Raw genomic sequence first — 22,925 nt, forward strand, 5'->3', positions numbered from 1 at the left:
CCAGCTACCACACACTATTCAGCACAACTGTTGGACAGGATAGCACTTCAAATTGTATTGATAATGTTCTTGTGGAATAAATAAGACAACTGGTTTTTGTTAATAACTAACCTTATGTACTGAAGAGCATGAACAGTTTTTGATACATATACATGTGTATGTATTGCACATGTGTTTTTTTCCATACACACAATAAGTTGAAGTGGATGTTTAGTAATATACTCAGTTTCTGTAATCAGATGACACCCTCACATCTTGTATTCCCCAAGTTAATTCCACTATATTTCTTCAAATAGGGATGGGAGGGCACATCAAGCAAGGAAGGGGCAAAAAACAATCCATTGCTTTTTTTCAACAGTGAGGTTAATGGATGTCAAATTCCTTATTAATAAAACATATAAAGAAGTTTTGTTTAAAACATTGGATAAAAGTACTAAAATCATCAGCTGTGGTTATTTTTCTTTAACCTTAAAATTGATCTACACAATAAATTAGAAAGCAGTCTAGATAGATTCATTGTAATATTACTCAACTATTTATTATTGAACCTCAATATTTCTCCAAGCAAGTACTTATTAGCTCTGATAATGTATTATCAGTTTCAGACTGAAATTCTATTAAAGGTGTTTAATATTCTGTGCCTAGTTACTGGTTAATTCCTGTCTAGTAACTACAGTATCAAACAATGTTTTATTATAGATTGCATACTTTGCCCCAAACATTCGAATTCTTATTTAATGTACCTCTTCCTAGAATAGTAACAGTCTCTTATACGGACTACTAACTTTTCACTGTGACAACAAAATTCTGTTAGGAAATTCAGTGAAACCAAAGTTGGTTCTTTGAGGATCAGCAAGTTTGACAAACCTTTAGCTAGATAGATTTAAACAAAAAAAAGGAATATTCAAATCACTAAAATTAATGAAAGTGGGGATATTACTTACCAATTCTACAAAAGATAAGAGAGTACTATGAAAGATTGTGTACCAACAAATTGAATAATCTAGATTAAATGGACAAATTCCTAAAAAAGAAATTAAAAATATAAGTGTACTTGTAAGTAGTAAGGAAATAGAAACAGTAATCAAAAATTTCTCAATAAAAAAAAAAAAGCCCTGAATCTGGTCGCTTCAAAGGAGAATTGTACCAAACTTTTAAAGAAGTAATTACCAGTCTTTCTCAAATTTTTCCAAAATATTAAATAAAGAACTCCCATTTCATTCTATGTGGTACCATTGCCCTAGTACCAAAGCCAGACAAACACACTATAAGAAAACTACAAGTCAATATTCTTTTGAAACACTGATGCAAAAGTCCTCAAAAAAAAAAATATATGAGCAAAACAAATAAAACAACTATGCAGCTTGATCAAGCGCAGTTTATTCCTGGAATGCAAACATGATCCAAAGGATGAAAATCAGTCAATTTGGTATATCATAATAAGAGAAATTAAGGGGAGGTGATTCACTTGATCAGATCACTTGTTGCAGAAAAAGCATTTCACACAACTCAGTGCCCTTTTATGGTAAAAACATTTTTTATGGTAAAAAGAATGGGAAACTATTAGATAATAGCCACATATCATTAAAAACCCACATTGAATATCACACTCAATGGTGAAAGACTGGAAGCATTTCCTTTAAGATATAAACCAAGCCCAGGATGCCTGCTTTCACACTGTTAACACAGTATTGGAAATTCTACCCAAGCAGTTAGGCAAGAAAATTTTAAAAGACATCCTAATTAGAAAGGAAGAAATAAGTTATCTCATTTACAGATGATGTGACCTTTAATTTAGAAAATGCTGAGAATTCCATCAAAAAATGTCAGAATGATTGCATTTTGCTAAAAAAGGTAAAATAGCAGAACTTAAAGTCAACACACAAAAATCAGTTGAATTTACAGTCACATCAAAAAGATACTAAAATGCTTAGGAAATACCTTTATCTGGGAGGTGAAAGACTTGTACAATGAAAACGACAATAAACATTGTAAAAGAAATTGAGGATGACATAGCTGAATGAAAACACACCCTATGTTCATTATTGGAACACTTAATGTTGTTAAAATGTCAATACTACCCAAAATAATCTACAGAGTCAATGCAATGCCTGTCAAAATCCAGATGGCATGTTTTTCAGAAATAGAAAAGCCCGTTCTGAAATTCATTGGGAGTTTTAGGGCACCCAGAATAGGCAAAACAATCTTAAAAAAGAGTAAAACTGGAGAACTAATATTTCTCAATATCAAAACTTAATCTGAGGCTACTGTACTAGAGTACAGCTTTATGTGGTCCCGATATAAAGATAAGACACACAGAATAATGTAGAAAAACCAGAAATAAACCCTTACATACATAGTAAGATGATTTTTGACAAGGGTGCCAAGTGCATATAAACTCTTATTTCAACAAATGGTGCTGAGAATACTGGAAAATGCAAAATATTGGAGTTTAGACCCTTACCAACCACCATTTACCAAAATTAACACAAAATGGATCAAAGACCTAACCATATAAGAACTAAAATATAAAACTCTTAGAAGAAAACAGAAACAAAGCTTTACAACTTTGGATTGGCAATGATTCTTTCTAAACATGACATTACACAGGAGAAATTGGAACACTGTGTACTCTTGGTAGGAAATCAAAATCTTATACAGCCACTGTGGAAAGCAGTATGGTGGTTCCTCAAAGGATTAAAAACAGAATTACCTCATTACCCAGCAGTACCACTTATGGGTATTTACCCAAAAAGTTGGAAATAGGATCTTGAAGAGATATTTGTCCACCTATTATGTTCATAGCCGCAATATTCATAGTCGCCAAAATGTAGAATAAATTCAGATGCATCCATTGATTCATGAAAAACTTGGCAAAATGTGCTGTATATATTCAATAAAAGGTTATTCAGCAGTAGAATGGGAAGAAATTCTGCAGTATGCTACATGTGTGAGGTCATTATGCTGTGTGAAGTGTGAAACACAAAAAGACTATACTATATCACTCCACTTATTAGAGGTATTTTTAGAGTATTTAAAAATCATACACCGTAAAATGGTGGCTGCCAGGGTTTGGGTGAAGGGGTTAGGTGAAGAGGATGGGGGCAGAATGGGGAGTTACTGTTTCATGAACACAGAGTTTTAGTTTTACAAGATGACGAGAGTTACAGTTGTGGGGATAGGGATGGTGATGGTTACACCGCTTTATGTGTAATGTTATTGAATTGTTCACTTAACAGTGATTAAGATGGTAACTTTCATGTGTATTTTTTCACAGTAACAATTATGGTGGGGAAATGTGAAAAGCATGTTTTAAATAACAAAATTCAAGTTTTAAAAGTTATGTTCCTACTTAAAGCCAAAACTGCCTTTAATTGATTTAAAGTTTTAAATCAGTTAAATTGATTTTAAGTTTTAAAATAGTTATGTTCCTGCTTAAAGTCAAATATGGCTGAAATATTGATACCAAAAATATAAAACAAAGACTGTTCACTGCTGAACAACTTGGTTCCTCTGCTTTATTATGTGTACTTGTGTGTTTCCGATTTATGTTATCTTCTGTTTTCTATCCTTTGCTGTTTGAAATGAAGTAATAAGTGATTTTTATTGAAGAATACCACTTTAGCACTTAATAGTTTGCTTTTATAATACTGTATTGGTTTTGTTGCCACATAACATATTGCCACAGACTTAAAGGCTTAAAACACAACCCAGTTATTAACTCAGTTTTGTAGAAGTTAGAGTAGGTTCAGTTGATTTCTCTCTTTAGCTTTACAAGGCCAAAATCAAAGGTGTTTTCCAGATTTGGCCTTTACGTAAAGACTGGTGAAGAATTTGCTTCCAGGCTCATTCATTTGCTGGCAGAATTCTGTTCCTTGCACCTGGGTTTAAGGTCCTTATTTCCTGGCTCACTGTCAGCTTAGAGCCACACTTTACTCTTAGAAACTTCCTGCATTCCTTCTCCCAAGGTCCCTCTATCTTGAAGACCATCAGGGGTTTATCAGGTCCTTCTCACCCTTTGAGTCTGGCGTTTTTTCCTGCTCCCAATAGAAGAAAACTCTCAACTTTAAAGGGCTCAACTGATTGAATCAGACCCAGCTGAATTATCTTTGTATCTTAAGGTCAACTAACTTGGCTGGGAATGTTGAGAGACTATCTTTGCAATTATTTCTACAAATAATGTTTGATTCACAACAATGTCTTTTTTTATAGGTGTGATATAAAAGTGCAGTGAACTAAGACTCCAAAGTTCTTGGATTCTGTTTAAGTATTTAATATCTGATCCTGGACTGAGAGGCTTTTGAATTCAGGAACTGTCTTCATCTTTTAGCTCCAGTGCCTAGGACAGTGTCAGGTATAAAACAGAAACTTAGAACATGAAGTCACATTGCAGTAATGTTACCTCTCTGTGCCTTTTCTTTTTACTCTTTCTTCATCTTCTTAGAAAGTTCCTTATGAACTAAAACCAAGACTTAACGCATGTGTAAGTCTATAAAAATTTTAGTTATTATGGACAGCATACAATATCCCCATTTTATAGATTTTTTTAAGTTACATCTCATGTCTATTGAGCAAAAGTAGCAAATGTCTTCTGACATGCTAGATTCCTGATCTGTAATAACCTATTATATTTATATAGTACTTAGTTTTTAAAAACCATTTTTTAAATTAATGTTGAATTAACATGGGTTTATAGCATTCAGTATTAGATGTGCATTATTATATATTAATATCTGTGTAGAGTGCATTATGCTCACCACTAAAAACTCTAATTCCATCCTTTACCATACAGTTTACCCCTTTTACCAAGTTTACCTACAGTCCCTTACCCCATCCCTATTTGTAACTACTGATTTGGTCTTAAGAGTCTAAAAGTTCATTTTTCTTATTTGCTTCATTTGTTTGTTATGTTTCTTTCCATTCCATGTATGAGTGAAATTCAGCATTTGTCTTTCTGAGTTCCTCCACTGAACATTATGCCTTTTTGGTCCGTCCATGTTTGCAAATAGAAGGATTTCATCTCTTTTTTTTTTTTTTTTTTTTTAGTGGCTGAGTGCATGTATACCAAACTTCTTTATCCCATCATTTGTAAATGGACTTGTTAGGTTGTTTCTAGCTCCTGGCTGTTATTTAAGTAAAGTTTTGATGAACATGGGGGGTGCATGTATCTCTTCAAATTAGTGTTTTTGTAATCTTCGGGTAGGTACCCAGAAGTGGGATAATCAAATTATATGGCATTTCTATTTTTAATTTTTTAAGGAAACTACTGTTTTTCTTAGTGACTATCAGTTTTCATTGGTACAGTTTACAGTGTGAAAGGATTCTCTTCTCACCTATTGTCTGCACACAATTGTTTTTTTCTTGTCTTTTGGATAATAGCCACTTTCACTGATGTGAAGTAATACCTCATTGTTTTGATTTACATTTCCTTAATAAGAAGAGACCTTTCCCCATCCCTGTTAGCCATTTGTAGGTCTTTTTGGAGAAGTGTCTATTCAGATCTTCTGCCTGATTTTTGATCATATAATTTGCCCCCAACCTTTTTTATGAGAACCCCAAAATGCTGCTTGTCCAGTTCAAAATGTTGAGAGGGCTACTGTTGAGAACTTCTTGTCAAAATCATTTAATAATATGAACTTACTCTTCATTCTTTGGGCAGATGTAATCCATCTGAGGAACCCATTTTTTTTTTTATTTACCCTTTAATTGAACCTAGTCAAGAAACTTGAGAATCGTACAAAATAGTATAAACTTTTATACAGATGAAAGTAAACTGAAATCAAGGTCACCTGCTAATGAGAAGTAAAACCAGAATTTTAAACCCAACTCTTCTGCATGTGAATACAGCTATATTTGCCAGTTAATCATCTCCTTTATTTTAAAATATCTTAATGGAAAATTTTGTATCCTGATACTTAGAATTGTGAGGAATTAAAGCAGAGGACGAGACTAAATCGCAAATTCTTTTCCTTCTGTTGCCTTACAACTCCTTTAGTCATGTGCAATTTGCTAGTATTCATCTATTGATTTTCTCCCACCTTTTTCCTGTAAGTCCTTTATGTTGTATCACATTTCTTCCTTCTATTTTTAATGTCAGTTACAGAAAGTTAGAAATCTTCTTAAACATTAAGGAATGTAAATAGACCCAGAAGATAGAAGCTCTCAGGCAGTGCTGCCATGTGCATATGCATGCTTGTATGTGTCATTGTGTTATAGAGCAACCCCGATATTAAACGGGTTCCTGGCTGTGGGTCCTCACCCGCGCACTTTAAAGGGACTTATGAATACTCTACTACAGACACACACAAAAAGGTTAATAAAAGGTTTATTTACAAGAGGAAAGGAAATAAGGAAAATGTACAACTCAGGGAGAAAATAGGGAAATAAAGTCTTTAATGCGTTCTACCCGATCCGACGACCTGGAAACCCAAAGTCACTCTCAGAGCTGGCCGGACGCTGCGAGCTGGTGGAGAGCCCAAAATGGGGTCCTCCAAAGCCCACGTGTCTGCCTTTTCTATCCACCTGGCTGCTTAACCCCACCCTCAGGTCCCAGCCACCTTCCCTTTGGTGGTGATGGGATTTGGAGTTCCCAGTGTCTTTGGCTTTGACCTGGGGTGGGGGTGGAGTCCACAAAGCCTATATGGAAATAGCTTTGGGACATCCTTTTCACTCTAACAATTTCCTTCTCTAAAGTAAACAGAAAACCATTTTTCTTTGGTTTTTCTCTTGTTACTGCTGATTTATGGTAAGGGTAATCCGGGGTCAAAATCCCATACATGTAATGTTGGGGAAAATTTGGGGGACAGGACACAACTGATGCTATAGAGTCTCATTTCTGTTGGTTCTACAAGGAAAGCCTTTCTGCATGTTAGAATGAAATGGTGACTACTTTCTGTATGTGAATCTCACTAATCAGGCTATTAAGAACATTTTGTTTGGTACCAAACTGGCATTATAACTGATACCTGGACCTTGTACTGTTTGTGGTTGGGGTTAGAGAAAGAGATTGGAAGAAGGTGGAAGGAAGCAAAGTGTTTTCAAAACCTATTTTGCTGTGGTTAGCAGGCACTTCAGTAAGTTTCCAAGACCAGCTGCTGGTATCATAAACTAGAGCTAGCTGCCCTAACATGTTTCCCAGTCACATGATTGGTGATCTGACAGTCATGCTGAATATGCATACTGGAACTCTTGTATCTTCATGTCTGTTTCATTACCGCACTGGACCAGGCAATAGAATTTCGTCAGCTGATAAGCTGGTGGAGTACTTCATACAGTGCTAAAAAGGATCAGTAGATGGTTGGTTCTACTCTGACACAATGTTAATTTGAAACATTACCCTTAGTGAGTTTGGAATTTCTCTCAGTACAACTACTTAAAATCCCTGAAGTTTATTACCCCTTACCTTGACTGAAGTGTAATATGTTAGAAAATTCTGAAGGACATATTTTGTTTTGTTACTCTCTAAGAACTTTTTAAGTTTCATTTAGCTCAATTAACACAGAAATTGCGGCCTTTTGCTCACTTAAAATGCAACCCACAAAAGACTTTTATTAGCGTTTTCTCCAAGTTTGTTTATGGGAAGAATCAATATTTTTCACTTGAAACCAACTTTGATTTCTTCATTTACCCTATTTTGTGTAGTTGGTTTCTCTGTGATGTAGGATTGTGATAAGAAGCAAACTTTCTGTTTCAGTATGAAATGTAATATAAATCTTTCTTGTTGTATATTCAGCGGCCATTGCAGTCATTTGGACAGACAGGAAAAAGGTCTAAGGTATTGTAAATATTTTGTGCTGGCATGCCAAGGGCCTTCCTCCATGCTTGATGAATCCTTGTTTTCACATATGGCTGCTTTCAGTTTAGTTTTGTCATACTTTGTTTGGGGCAGAAAGCTTATTTTGTTTAATTTGAGATTTTTGTCTTGCCTAGTCGCTTTTGTGCATTGCTTTTATATCTTTAGTGGATCTTTATCTATAGAGAAAACTTTTCTCACCATTTTTGTGTTTTGAAGTTGGAATTATTCCCATTCTTGCTGTCACTATAATTTTCAAAACTGCATTATTTGCTTTTCCTCTTTACAAAAGGTTTTAGTGCTGTTTAATGAACTACTTAACTTTTACATTTCACCTACTTTATGTGTAGCAGAGATTATTTATAAAGAAACTAAAGAAATCCCAGGAAACTCTTGGATATGCCCTACATTTGTGAAATGTAGTGCTAATTTTAAATACTTTTCTTTAGTCAAGCTCAAAGTTAAAGCTAGTTCGGAGCCTTGCAGTGTGTGAAGAATCTCCACCACCCCCTACAACAGAGATAACACAGGAGAACCAGGTAAAAAAAAAAAAAAAAAAGGCAAAACAAAAATATTGTTATTTAAAGCCATGGTGGAATGACCTGCTGTCTGGACATATTTTTTTCATCAAATTAAGTAGACATTTTATGTGCATGTGTTATTATGTGTTTATTTTCTTTGTACTCGGTTAAACTAATTTGATAGTATCACACACAATACACATGAAAAGTTGGGAAAACCTTGTTACTTCAACCCAAGGTTTAGTGCAATGGTTTCTCTCTGGGAAAACTTAGTGATCACATCATTAACTGGGAATGAGGCTTTGAAGAAGTTATAACTTATTGAAAATTTATAAAATGTTAAGTACTTCCAGTGGATGTAAATGTAATGAAATTTGCCCCTTTGATTTTGAATTTTAGAAATTTGTCAAGCACTGCTGTGAAAAGGAAAATACTCAAGACTTGGGCTGATATATTACTGTACTCAATCTAAGTGCATGGTGAATCGAATTTCGTGTTTGCTAGGTTCTAATAGTTACCTAAAATGTCTGATACTTCGTATTCTATGCTTGTAAAATACACAACAACTGAGATTCAACAAATGGTTCAGATTGCCATTTGTGGTCTTCATAGTGCTATTTACTATTTTTCTTGTTAATCTCAGCTACTTTGTCTTCTGTTTCATTTAGACATTATACATAAGTATTTTTGAACCCTCTACCAATATTTCTCAGCTTGGTAACTTTAGCTATAAGTTGTTCTACTTTTTAAGAACAACCTAAAATTTCCTTGTAAACTAACAATTAGTTTCCAAAGAATTGAGCCAACTGTGGCTATCTAAGAAGCCACGATTGAAAAAAGAAAAATAGAAGCCATAACTGGTTGTACCCCTTTCCCCCTCCCTGTCTCCCTTGCACATGCAGTAAATACCAATTGTACATTTGTTAATTCAAGCAAAAATTAACGTTTTCTCATAATGTCAAAGATCATACCTTCAAAAGCCTACTATAGATACTAAACATAGTTGTCACATATTTAGAATATGCTCTGTTGTTTACTATCCTTCTGTGTTTCCAAATGCAAGGAAATGGAGGTTTCTAAAGTGAATAATTTGTTCTCAAGAAAAAATACTTTAAAATCTGTTTCCTTTGAAAATTATCCAAGTGTCAGGAACATAAGGTCAAAATTTATTTCTTATTTTCATGTAAAATTTAACTACATGTACAAGATACCTTTGTGTATTTGTTCTATAAAATAGATATATTTTTAGTTATAAGATAACATTTTCTAGTAAAAATAGAATCACAGTCAAAGTATTTTACTAAGACCTATTGTCTGGAGAACATTTTCAACTGTTAACCTTTGGCTTGGAGATAAGACTGAAGCATTACAATAAGCTAAAATAGATTCAGCGAAGTGGGTTTTTGAAATAACAATTTTTAAATGTTCTTTTTTAAGTTAAAGAATATACCTATTCAAGGTTGAACAGCAGGCTGTGTAATTTGCTTTAAATTGATGTGTGTTGACTGAAGTGTTATATCATCATAGCTCCACGAAATACTTAGGCCAGTGAAACTAACAAAATTAGAAAGATCAGGCAGTCATAAAACTGTTAACCTAGAAAAGGGCATACTTTCCCCCAATATGAGTATATATGTGTATATTTCCAATTTTTTTGCACAAAAACACAAGACAGCAGCTTGTTTGTGGTAGCAAAATATTAGACTCTCTTAAATGTTCATTAATAGAGGATTTTATTTACAATGATCTTAGAAATGGAATTTATGGTGGAAAGTTATCCAGAGTAAGCAAACAGGTAAAGCTAGGAATATAAATACATGTCCTGAAAAGAAGCCATATCAGCTGGAATGTGAAATTTATAAAGGATGTAATACTATTAATAAAATATCAATAAAAGTATAGGAATGAAAGTCTGATTAATATCAAATTGTGTAAGGTTTTGCATAACATGGCAAAAAATGTATACCTTTGTTTACTGACAGTTGGTAATAAAAACAATGAGTCCCAAAAATGTCACAGACAATGAGATATATGTATTCACTTTGGGGGGGGGGGGTTGGTCCCTCAGAACTTTTAGCCTCTGTTTTGTTTATTTTTTAAACAGTATATGCTTTTTGGGGGAGCCTCCCTGATGGCGCAAGGGGTTAAGAACAGCACTGTGAAGCTATCCACAGCCTCTGCAGCACAAGTTCAATCCCCTGCCGGCCAGGGAGCTACATGCATGGCACAGCAGACCTCTCCTGTCTTGCCCACTGCTCCCCTCAGCAGTGTGTTTCAGTCAGTCTGCCTATTCTGTTCCCCATTCTGTCTCTGGTGAATCCTCTCACCCTCCGCACCTCCGGCCAGTACCTCAGTTCTTGCATGCATAAATAAATAAATCCTTAAAAAAATAAATAAATAAAAAGTATATGCTTTTAAAGAGAAACTGCAACATTATCTTTGACTTTATTCAGGACATTTCAGTTTATCTGGGAAAATTCTTAGAGTATTGCATAAATTCATATAGTGAAAAGTTACATGAGTAAAAAATGCCAAGTATATGTTATACCTTAATATATGTTATTGATCAGATAATTTTTGTATTTACAGTTCAAAAAACTGCATTATATGAGTAATGGATAAGGTAGCGATGCTAGAATTTAGTTATTCTACTTTATACATTCTTTCTCAATTTATCTTGGGCAATATTTTTTTTTCTTTTTGGATAATAACCAATTATTACCCTCTCTTTTAGAAATGTATGGGCTTTTTTCTTCCAAGCTTTGAGTTAACTAAATTTTACCTGAATGAAAATTGGAAAATAAATTACATTTCATGAAATGTGCTAATGTCTAATCTTTGTTGATAGAAGTACTTTCTAACCAATAATGCTTAGTTCAAAATTAATCTGGAATAAATTCATTATTGAGAAGGTTGAAAGGCAATTAAAAGCAAGATATCACTTGTGTCTTATGAGAGGGAAGTGTCCTCAATAACTTGTCAATGACAGAGTGAAAAGTAAAGGAATTACAGCTGCCTATGGAGGTGTTGCTGTCATTATAATTATTTATAGTCAGAATATAAAGCAGCACTTAAAATATGTCTCATTTGTTACTAAAAACAAGGCCCTCGATATTTTGAACCTACTGATTTTATACTACAGTTTATCTTATTAAAATAGCTTCATATGTATGATTAAAATAAATGTCTTTGAAGGGACAATTTAGAAATGAAATCTTAAGGTCATTGGAAGTGCCTTTTAGTAGAGGTCTAAATTGAAATCTTTTCATCCAATCTTGAGTACATAGATTATCTTTGAGTAATAAGAATAGAAAGTATAAGCTGGAAAAACTTTTAAATACTCTATTTCTGAAATACAGTTCTGGGGTTCTTTTTATTTGTTTTTTGTTTTTTTTTTTTTTTAATGGATGTGATATTTGGATTCCCTCATTAGGTAATGCCACCATATTAAATATGTATTTTATGGTTATGAAGAAAGTTGATTAGGAAGCAAGTTACAAGGAGAAAAAAGTAACTACTGGGCCTCCCTGGTGGCGCAAGGGGTTAAGATGCAGCCAATGAAGCTGTCTGTAGCCACTGCAGTGCGAGTTCGATCCCCGGCCAGGGAGCTGGCCACATGGCACAGCAGACCTCTCCTGACTCACCCGCTGCTCCCCTCGGCAGTTTGTTTCGGTCAATCTGCTTGTTCTGTTCCCCACTCTGTCTCTGGTGAATCCTCTCACCCCCCACACCTCTGGCCTGTACCCCAGTTCTTGTATACATAAATAAATAAATCTTAAAAAAAAAAAGAAAAATTAACTACTGGTTGATGAATGTATAAACTTTATTAATGTCAATACTTTAGTTTGGTAAGCAAGACTGGGCATAAAGCACATGTTCTTCATTTTAGTGAAAATTGACAATGGGTAGCTTTTGCTCTATATTTTGAACATAAATTTGAACTGAGGTGGACTGGAAGGAGAATTGAAAGAAGATGAAAATAATAATCACAATCCTGTAGAAAAATATATATTTGATCTGAAATTCTGCCAAATAATACTTTGAAAAAAGGGGCGGGGGGTTTAGTAGAAATCCTGATGGCTGCAAGTTTAGGAATCCTGAAATTTATATTTCCTTTGAAACAGACTAATGCACCTACTACCATCACCAGCTATCACCCAGAGAAGCTAATTGTCCTGTTGCTGGTTTTTGTCACTAAATAACAACAGTATCAATTAGTCTACAAATAGGCTACATCTTTAGTAGAAATGATGTGCTAGTTATTCTGCCACTCTTTATATCTTTGTCTGAATATAGCTACATGATTTTTACTTTTTTAGGCTATATGAGTAAATTTCCAATAATTCCTTTGCTTTCTGAAGTTGCTTGTAGTGAGACTATTTTTAAAATGAAAAGTGAAATTAGTTTTCCTTTTCTGTTTTACAGAATATGGGAACTTTAAAATTAAATATAACATATTTTACTTGAAACTTTTAAAGGAACTTTGTGATAACTGAAGTAGGAACAGTGATATATAAATCTCAAATAAGAAATAATGTTATATGAATTATGTTTTGGGAAGGTGTACTTTTTGGAAAATTTTATATTTACTTGGCAAGAGATTGAAGGAATGTCAGTGGATTTCAACTATCCATTGATTATCTATCAATGGATTATAGTGGTTAAATAGATATTAAAGCATTTTTTTATTAAGTATTGACTTGACACTCATAGGTTCCTATCATTATGACTACTGATAATTATGCATTTGCTTGGCCACGGCATCCAAAAAGATCAAGAAAATCTTGGTTCTGATCCTGCAGGGGTTTTACAGTTAGGTTCATTTAAACTACTGTAGACTCTATTTATTGCCTCTAAAATAATTGAAGATATGTTTCAATTTGTATGTTCAACTCAAAAACATTAATTTTAACATTTTCTATTAAAGCTTTGATAAGTGATAAAAATATATCAGTTTTAGTCTAGTTTTAGTAATGCAATTGGATGAAATAGAAATCTGTCTTTTTTCTGACTTACAGTTTTGTGTTTCTCAAAAGTTATAAATGTGTGTAGTATTGAAATGAATTGCTTTGTATTTTCATTTAATAGCTGATTTTTTTCTTCCAACAGGAGAAAATTCAAGTCCAGTTAACACAATCATTTGAAAAAGAGGAGAAGCCCTCAAAAGATGAAGCAGAAAAAGAAAAAGCCAGTGATAAGTTGCCCCGAAAAATGCTATCAAGAGGTTTGCACTTACTTTTTTAAACAAAATTTTAATTTCACTATCAATCTTATCCTTTTCTCCTCAAGTAATTATATATAATATATCTATCTTAAAAGTGATGTAGAATAGACTGGAGGAATGATTATTATTGGCTCATCTGGACAAAATGGGTAACACAGTTCTGAACATCAGTGAGATGTTTCAGCCAAAAAACCACCAACACATGCCAGAGTCACTGAGGAAGATAACTCTCTTCATCACTTATTCTGTCCCTCATGTTGAAATAATGGAATCACTGTAATTTGAATTCTGATTCCATTCAAAATGTTATTAATCTTCAATTCCTTATGATACACAGAGGTGTGGCCAAAATATTCGGTATCCAGTAAGAATATTCTTGGAAACCAAGAATGTTTATCTTTCTTAATAAAATTTTAGGGACTTCATAGTCATCTAGCAATGAAAGTCAATAAGCTTAAGTTCTGTTGATCAGTATAAAAGTATAAACAACATAAAAATTTTACATTAAAGAAATAAACATGAATATGTTAAAAAATATTTTGAAAGCAAGCCTTTGGAGATAAGACTTCAAACTTACCTAAATAAATATTTTTTCAGAAGTAAAATTCCTGTCTATCTCCAAATTATTGCCTCCGTTCATAGTCTTAACTAACTTGTAATTCTTATGGAGGTGTTTCTGAACATGAGGATTGTAAATATGAATATATGCTTAAACAGGCATTTTTTAACATGAGGGTTGTAATGAACATATAGATATATAAAATCTTTACAGAATTCTGAGTAAATTAAACTGGCATGTGTACGAGAAATTTTTTTAGTATCTGCACGTACATGCATTTATATAACCCATGCCATGCTCATTATTTGGGAGTGGAAAAATTGTGATTGAGGTCATCAGAATTCCCTTTTCCTACTTTGTCACTTTTTTTTTCCATTGTGGGGCATCTCGTTTTATTTAAGATATGCATCATGTATAAAAGTTAAAGGGATTTGTTTTCAAACAACTTTATACTGGGTTTTTGTGTTGTTGTTTTTTTAGATTCCAGTCAAGAATACACTGATTCAACTGGCATAGATCTACATGAATTTTTAGTAAATACATTAAAAAACAATCCCAGGTAAAAACTAAATTTATAAGGTTTACATTTCTTCTAGAGTACCATAATTTTGCTATACATGTTTTCATTACTGAGTTATAAGATTGCAATATTTGAAGTACACCAGAAACATTTTAGTTTTTTAGGGCTAAGATGTTGTTGGTCTACTCTATGCACATGTATAAATATCTTTTCGCATTATGCATGTCACCATTATATAAAAATAGTTCCTATTCTAGGAATTTTGGGAAATAAGAATTACCAAGATATTTTGACCCTTAATTGAGATAGAGGAGTAATCATTAATCATGAAAAAGAAGGAAAAATGTATAGTTCCAATAATGTTCACAACCAAATAGGAAAATAGTATATTCATTTATGAATTTTGAACTTAATTAAATGCAAAATTTTTGTTCCTTCTTGTTCAATTTATAAACCTTCAAGCCAAAGGTATTTTTTTTTGAGGTTCGTATATGAGTCACTACTTTAAATATTTGTGAAATCCTTCATTTTGCCAGGTACTAGATAAATAGATTTTTAACTTTTATTTTTTAAAGATTTATTTATTTTTGCATATAAGAGCTGGGGTACAGGTCAGAGATGCGGGGTGGGGGCGTGAAAGGATCCACCAGAGACAAAGTGGAGAACAGAACAGGCAGACTGACTGAAATACACTGCTGAGAGGAGCACTGCAGAGGCTGTGGATTGCTTCATAGTGCAGTGCTTAACCCCTTGCGCCACCAGGGAGGCCCAGTTTTAACTTTTGGTAGGCATCGACCAACCCCTTTGAAGCTTTGTCCCCACAAAAAATTTACATCAAAACAATCTGACCAACACTTCATGGGGTAAACAACTCCAAGGGGAAAATCCCCTCTAGATATTAGCTTCCCAGAGTAGTAGTTATTTAAAATACACTGAAATAAGAATAAAACAGTATTTTGGCTATGTGCACATGGAAAAAAAAACATGAACATCTAGACCTTCACTGACTCTTATGATATACTTCAAGATAACCTCTATTTTCATTCAGAATACATTATACTTAATACCATATTGCTTTTCTATTTGACATTTAATATAAACCCAAAAGGAGAACCACTAAAATGAAAATGAAAAGTTGAGTTCTTGTAATAGGGACTAAAGGAATATACATATGGAGTAAAGAAGATAGTTAACTTTGCTTGACTTTCGTTTTTGGTTTTTTCAGTTCGAATTTGTTCCTCAGTGGTCCTAATAGAATGATGAATTATAAGTTCATGGACCAGACATATATTGAGCATCTATCATGTGCCAAGCTTTATGTTAAACTTTGTAGCTATAAAGATGAGTAAGTTATAATATCTGACCCTAAAATAGCTACCATCTCTACTAGAAAAAAACACATAATACATAACATAAATATTATAAAAAAGACTTTTCAAGATGCTATGAAAACACAAGAGAAGGGCCCTAATCTTTCTTTGGAAGGGTATAGTAAGTCTTTTTTTTTTTTAAGATTTTATTTATTTATGCATACAAGAGATGGGGTACAGGCCAGAAATGCGAGGGGTGAGAAGATTCACCAGAGACAGAGTGGGGAACAGAACAGGCAGATTGGCCGAAGTACACTGCTGAGGAGAGCAGCAGGCAAGACAGGAGAGGTCTGCTGTACCATGTGGATTGCTTCCTGGCCAGCCGGGGATCGAACCCCGCTGCAGAGGGGTAGATTGCTTCATAGTGTGGTACTTAACCCCTTGCGCCTCCAGGGAGGCCCAGGTGTAGGAAGTCTTTAATTAAGAGATAATCCTTGAGCCGAATCTTGAATTCAGAGTCCTATAAATAGAAGCTGTCCATATATGGAAACATGGGAAAGGCATTTGAATAGAAACAGTGCCAAGGCACAGTAGTATGAGAGAGGATGTGGTATCTCCATAGAGAGACAAGATTTTACACCCTGATTCAGGCAGGAAAGTATGTGGGAAGTAATTCTAGAAAGTGATGGAATGAGATACGAATACAGATCATATCCAATTGTGTTCAAAATGGGATAATACCATCACTATAGCTTGGTGAGTCCCAGTCAGTGTGAGAAATGACTGGAAAGTCAGGAATGTTATAAAGATCTGTAAGATAGCAATGAACAATGAAAAATAGCTTTACTTAAAATGCCAGTCATTTACCATTTGAGAAGTACTGAATATGGCATGCTAAGTTGAGGAGTAATTAAAAAAAAAAAATCAACAGAGTATGCCAGAATCAGATTTGCCTTTTAGAAAGCTTACTTTGGCAATGAAGGGCTAAGACCATAAGCAAGGAGTGTAAACAAGAGAAATAGAAAAGAATAGAGAGAAAAGAAATATTTGAAAGATATTTAAGAAGTACCATTGCAGGACTTGGTGATCATTTGAATATGGAAAGGTAATGGTGTGATAGAATAGAACTTAATTACTACTAAGTTTCTGGCTAGACTGACAGCCAGTGATATTAACAGAGAAAATAATAAACAGTAGATCAGCCCAAATGGAATGGGACATGTTCTGTTCTAAATAAGTATAGTTTGAGATACCTAATGTAGAGCCAGGAGATGAGGACTTTCTACAATTAAGACTGATTTTCAAATAAATGAACCCAACTGCAGTTATAATATTCAGGAGTCATCAATGGCTATGAAGTTTGCTATGACTGGGTTTGCCCACAGATGTAAAATAAATGTCAAGGACAAAATTCCATGGAGACAGTATATGAATGGTAGATGAAAAGGAAGAGATTGTATCCTACAGATGACAGAAGAATCATGAGCACATTGCCTTTGAAGTCCGTCAAGGGGATACAGTTTCAAGGAAGATAAAATAACAGAGAAAGATGAAAACACAAGTAACAACAACGGCTTATTCACTTGAGAAACTGAGGAGTTGTTGTTTTTAACAAGTCATTTCATTTGGGGAAGGTGAGCCAAGCAATAAAGAAGAGGTAGAAAATAGACAGCTAGTTTGAGTAAAACAATATGATATCCTAGACAGGAATAACTTTTCCTTTCTCTGAAGCTATAAGAGAGATATCAGTGAGTACAAAGATTAGGAATCTATTTTTAGCATTGAAAATTATTTTTCTGTTTTGCAGTTTTCTGTTTTCCTCTATAAATGCAAAGGGTTAAGTTACTTGCATCTGCATTTCAAAGAGTACAATTTAATGACTTTTAGTATACTCACAGATAAGTACAACCATCTCTGCATGTAATATTAGAATTTTTTCACTGGCAAGGAAGAAACTACATTCCATTTAGTTATTACTCCACTATGCCTTAAACCCTGATCTGTTTTATGTCTCTACGGATTTCCATGTTTTGGACATCTCATATGAATGAAATTAAATGAGTGGTCTCATATGAAATGGATACGTGTAGTCTTTTGTGACTTGCTTCATTAACTTAGCTTATTTTCAAGGTTCCTCCATGTTTTGCCATGTATCAGTATTTTATTCCTGGATGTGTTTTCATTTGAATAAATATATGGGTACTAATTCATGTAATTACTAATATATAAGTTATTACTAATGCCAGTGTGGATTAGAAAGTTGAAACTAATGTTAAATTTTGCGAGGAAATAATAATTGCTTAATTATCAGTTCAGTATTCTCTCAGTGAAGCATACAATTAATTGACAGATATACACAAAATAGAATTAGTAATTAAGTATGGCAAATTTCTGCTAACACTTTTAAGAGTGAATATTGGTTACAGAATTAGTCCAGATAATGCTGAGCATATTTATTCTTTGTGATACTAAGAATTTTTTATTTTAAAAAATAAAATTTATTCAACCTTTCATTTCAAGTTTTTTCTTGATTATTGAATGTTTATCTTAGTCCAGCAAATATTCAACTTCAATGTTAAATAATAAATTTTCAGGAATTTTTGTTGCAATATTTCCAGACACTACACATATCGTTACAGAAGTAGAACCTAGAAGCTTGAAGGTGTTTTTGAAAGAGAGAAAACTCAGACGTGAATTTATACCATTTTTGTGTTGATTTTTTAACCCATTTTGTATAAATTCTCTGTGTAGTTCTATAATAATACAGGAAGAAAGCAACCCCATGGATTAATCCTAAGAATGGAAATTTTAGAAGTAATTTGTTCTAAAGGAAACATCATGTAATTGTTCTGTATTTGAAATAATTTCTAAATGACTTTTTTTGAAAGCAGTGTTTAAATCATTGTATTTCTTATCTGATGCAGAAATTTGACCAACGATTATATAGAACATTGGAAGGGGATGGTCAAATGGAAGCATTATTGTTTTCTGCTTTTTTATTTGCCACTGATACACCAGCTGCATACTTTCTCTAAAGTTATTTCTGGTACACTAACTAGAGCACTGATAACTCTAATTGTTGCCCCTTCATTTTAACTGCAGGTAATAGTTTTCTGACCACTTTTTTGTATTTATTTAATAATAAATGGCATGCATTGGTTTATTTAAAAAGATTGTATGATAGCAGTTTTAAAGAGTGTGCCTATTTTTAAATGGTTTTGGTTCACTTTCTAAACTTTATGCCTTAGGAAAAGTAACTTGTGGATCTCCTCATTTGAGTCCTATATGTATTGCTTCTATAAAGGATTTTTTTTTTTACTTAATTACCAAAATATCTAACCTTGATTACATATTTAAAAATGTGAACACTTGCACTAATTTATAGTGAATACAAAGGAAGGAAGTGTAAATCTCAAGAATATAGTGGATTTCATAGATGCTATGGTACTACTGAATCCTAAATAAAGAAGCTTATATGGCAAAAAGAGCTTAGAATGTTGCCTGCTAATTTTTCTAACAACCTCTATATTTTAGTAACTAAAAGTTCAGTAAACTAAGCAGGTGAACTAAGTTTAAACAGTAAGTGGTTCAAATAATAAAATTCTCAACAATCCATAGATCTACTTACAAAAGAAAGGGGAAAAAAATCACACGTTGTATCAGTGTCTAGTAAAATTATTTAATTTTGTTTTCCTTCATGGGACAATAGAAATTTATTTTCAGTGGCAATACAGTCACTGAAGAATATTTCACTTATCTTATACCTTCTGTTGAGCTCAAACACAGAAAACCAATTTAAATAGTGTATCATGAACATGAAGAAAGTTGCACGACTCAGATTACATTATTTTTCCTACAATAACTGTGGTAAATATACCAGGATGATTACTGAAAACTGACCCTAATAGGTTAGATTAAAAAAGGGTCTTAATGATTTTTTTAGGGGGGAGACTTTATAAAGTTAAAATTTCCCATCTTCCCCCCAAAACTGAAGGTAAAATAATATGAAAAGACCTTCTGAATAAAGTAAATTACACCATGCAGATACATTTATTGAGTTCCTCTGTGTAGTCCAAATAAGTATATAATGATAATTATGATATTAATAAAGAATATAAGGTTGTTGTAAGCAAAGACAACAAGTTAAAGAAACCTGAGAAAGAGCTTGACACTTTTATTAATAAGACATGATGATGAGTTTTTGTGACTAAGGGGCAGGAGGTGAGACTAACAAGGTAGTTGAAGACTAGATCATCATGCTTTGTAGTCCGTATTATGAACTTTTAATCCAAGCTAAGAGCAGTGGGAAAGTTGTGATAAATATTTAACCAAGACAATAATGTGTGGTTATACATGTGTTTATAAAATCATTATGTTTGCTCCATGTAGAATGAATTAGGGAACAAGGGAAGATACAGAGGGACAGTATCCTATTTTTGTGGTCAAACCAAAGATCCTGATTGTTTCATTCTGGGGTGGTAATGGCAATAGAGGGAAAATTACTATATTAGTGAACTAAACAGGAGGATTAGAATAAGGTCTGTGATGAGCTTAAATGCTTCCAGTATAGTATGCTGGGTGGAACGTAGTGCCACTTACCAAGCTGAAGAATACTAAAGGAGAGTAAGTTTTGAGGGCAAAATTGAATGTTGAGAATTTGTGTTGATGTGTTATCCTATTTTTAGCATTTGATTTGAAATCACCAGGGAGATGTGTTTTTTGTTGATTTTTCAACTAATGTAAAACAAGGTATCATCAGATATTACTCAGTTTTATGAGACTTACTTTACAATGAATGGGACGGATCACACCTCAGGGCTGATGTGCAGTCTTCAAGCACTTAAGCAGGGTACACTGTCTCAGTTAGAATTTGAGAGGGATCAACTGTATGGTGTTTATTTGGAAGAGAAAATTAACTTGACCTAGTTTTATTGATATATAAAATTTTGGGGACAGAATCGAATCATTTCTAGTTCTCTGAATTTTTTTTCTCACATACACATGAAATTTACAGTGAACACAATATTATTCTCTTGAGCCATGTTCTTGGTGTGTGAGTATAGAGGTCCTTTGGGGAGTGGTACCATTAATTTGTTACAGCCTATGTTCACTAAGTAGAATTCTTGTGGCATAAAGGAACACATGCAGCTATCCCGTCGAGTCCTTGTTTATTTCACATGTTGGAGACTTTTATTTCATTTTGATTTTTATGAGAAAAATTCCCAAAGCCTTAAAATTACATATTTACAAAATGATTTGAAAAGCCCTCCTTCTGAGTTTGAGTTGGTCATGCATTTCGTGTTTCTCTGCCATAGTTTCCTCTACAGGTAGCATTGAATCCCCTTAGGAGTAGTCCTCTTAGCGGCGTTGCATGTTCTGCAGAATACTGTTTCTATAGAGTTCAGTGTTATAACAAAACCATGAGTCTAACTAAAGATGTCTGTTTTGCTGCCAACGCTCAGCTTTATTGAGTAAGGAAGTAAAGACTAGTATGTTTTTTGGTCCATGTATTTGCTGAACAGACTCATACTAATATTTAGCAGATCAAAATATACCTTAGGAATTACCACATTAATAATTGTTGAAGTTGGGTAATGACTAAATTGAAGTTCATTAGACTGTTAACTACATTTTTGTATATGTGAATTTTTTCATAATAACAATTAAGCTAAGAAAAGTCATCCTTTTAAATAATGCCTTTTTAGAAAGCATATAAGTATTCTAGCATCAAGCTTATGATATTCTTCTGTGTACAGTTTTTAGAAAAAAATTAGCCATATTAAGTCAACATTGATGATTATTTCAGTGTAAGTTTTACATATAAGAGTCTTCATATTTTGTTTCAGGGACAGAATGATGCTGTTGAAATTGGAACAAGAAATTTTAGATTTCATTGGTAATAATGAGTAAGTCCTGACATTTAACAAGAAAATAAATTGTCATCGCAGTTCTCCTTAACTTACTAAATTGACTTTCCTTCTACCTCTAGGTCTCCACGTAAAAAATTCCCCCCAATGACATCTTACCATAGGATGCTATTACACAGAGTTGCCGCTTACTTTGGACTAGACCACAATGTTGACCAGAGTGGGAAGTCTGTCATAGTAAACAAAACTAGCAATACAAGAATGTAAGTGTCAAATATATGTACATGTTATATATGTGTGTAATGATACTTTTGTCTTTCTACAGTACCTATCATCTAAGGTTTTCCTCATGATTTAGTAGCCTGATGAAGCTTTATTATAACCATATGCAAAATGACCAAAACTATACTTAGCTCACTAGATACAGATAAGGCAGGTGAGTGGTTACTGATTTAAAAAAGCAAACCTCAGAGGTCAAACCTCCGCAGTGCTTGATAACATTCTCTGTGGATATTTAATTAATTACATAGCTATGACCAACTGAGGTAAATTCCTGTAAAAAAAAAAAAAAAACAGATTTTGACATCCTCACATTTAATTAGTGTTTTATCTGTTTATCCTTTCTACCTCTGTTTTTCTTCTTTTCCCTCAAATCTCAAGAAGATAGGACTATTAGTTAATATAGCATTGTGCTTATTCAAATTTCTTTGCTTTGTATAATTTACTGAGAAAAATTTTGTAGGGATTCAGAGAAGCTTTTTGCTTGAAAAAGTGGTAACTTTATTTTATTTTTATATTTTTTTACATTGTTCTTCATTTTTGTTATAACATATCCTTTCTCATCTGGGTTATAGTCCCTGTGAAATTCCCATCACCATTTCACCCATGTACCATCACTATAATCCTTTGTGCTCTTTCCACACCCGTTTTGATCCTACTCTTCCCTCTCCCCCTCTCCCGTACTATATCTCTGGTTTATAGTTGCTTGTTTATTTTGATTTTCACTTTATTATAATTACTTTTTCTCCCCGATCCCTTATTTGGATCCTCTACATTTCTCCTATAAGTGAAACCATTTGGTATTTTTCTTTTTTCCTTCTGCCTTATTTCACTGAGCATCCCTTCCAGCTCC

The 22,925-nt window shown here is 33.5% G+C and overlaps 1 protein-coding gene across 4 annotated transcripts in view; it reads left to right on the forward strand.

The window, feature by feature from the left end:
- The window catches only part of R3HDM1 (R3H domain containing 1), a gene marked incomplete at both ends in the record, with an annotated part of 102,375 nt that overhangs the window by 5,232 nt on the left and 74,218 nt on the right, over positions 1–22,925 (forward strand). For 2 of the 4 annotated variants that reach the window (XM_084244936.1, XM_084244937.1), the window contains 6 exons: positions 7,733–7,774; positions 8,242–8,331; positions 13,423–13,537; positions 14,577–14,655; positions 21,773–21,832; positions 21,916–22,056. In XM_084244936.1, the coding sequence (XP_084101062.1) occupies positions 7,733–7,774; positions 8,242–8,331; positions 13,423–13,537; positions 14,577–14,655; positions 21,773–21,832; positions 21,916–22,056 (527 nt within the window). The remainder of the gene's footprint in view (positions 1–7,732; positions 7,775–8,241; positions 8,332–13,422; positions 13,538–14,576; positions 14,656–21,772; positions 21,833–21,915; positions 22,057–22,925) is intronic. The other 2 variants (XM_084244938.1, XM_084244939.1) reach the window with 1 other exon arrangement.

The sequence above is a fragment of the Talpa europaea genome, assembly GCF_964194135.1.
Source record: "Talpa europaea genome assembly, chromosome: 1".
Taxonomy (NCBI): domain Eukaryota; kingdom Metazoa; phylum Chordata; class Mammalia; order Eulipotyphla; family Talpidae; genus Talpa; species Talpa europaea.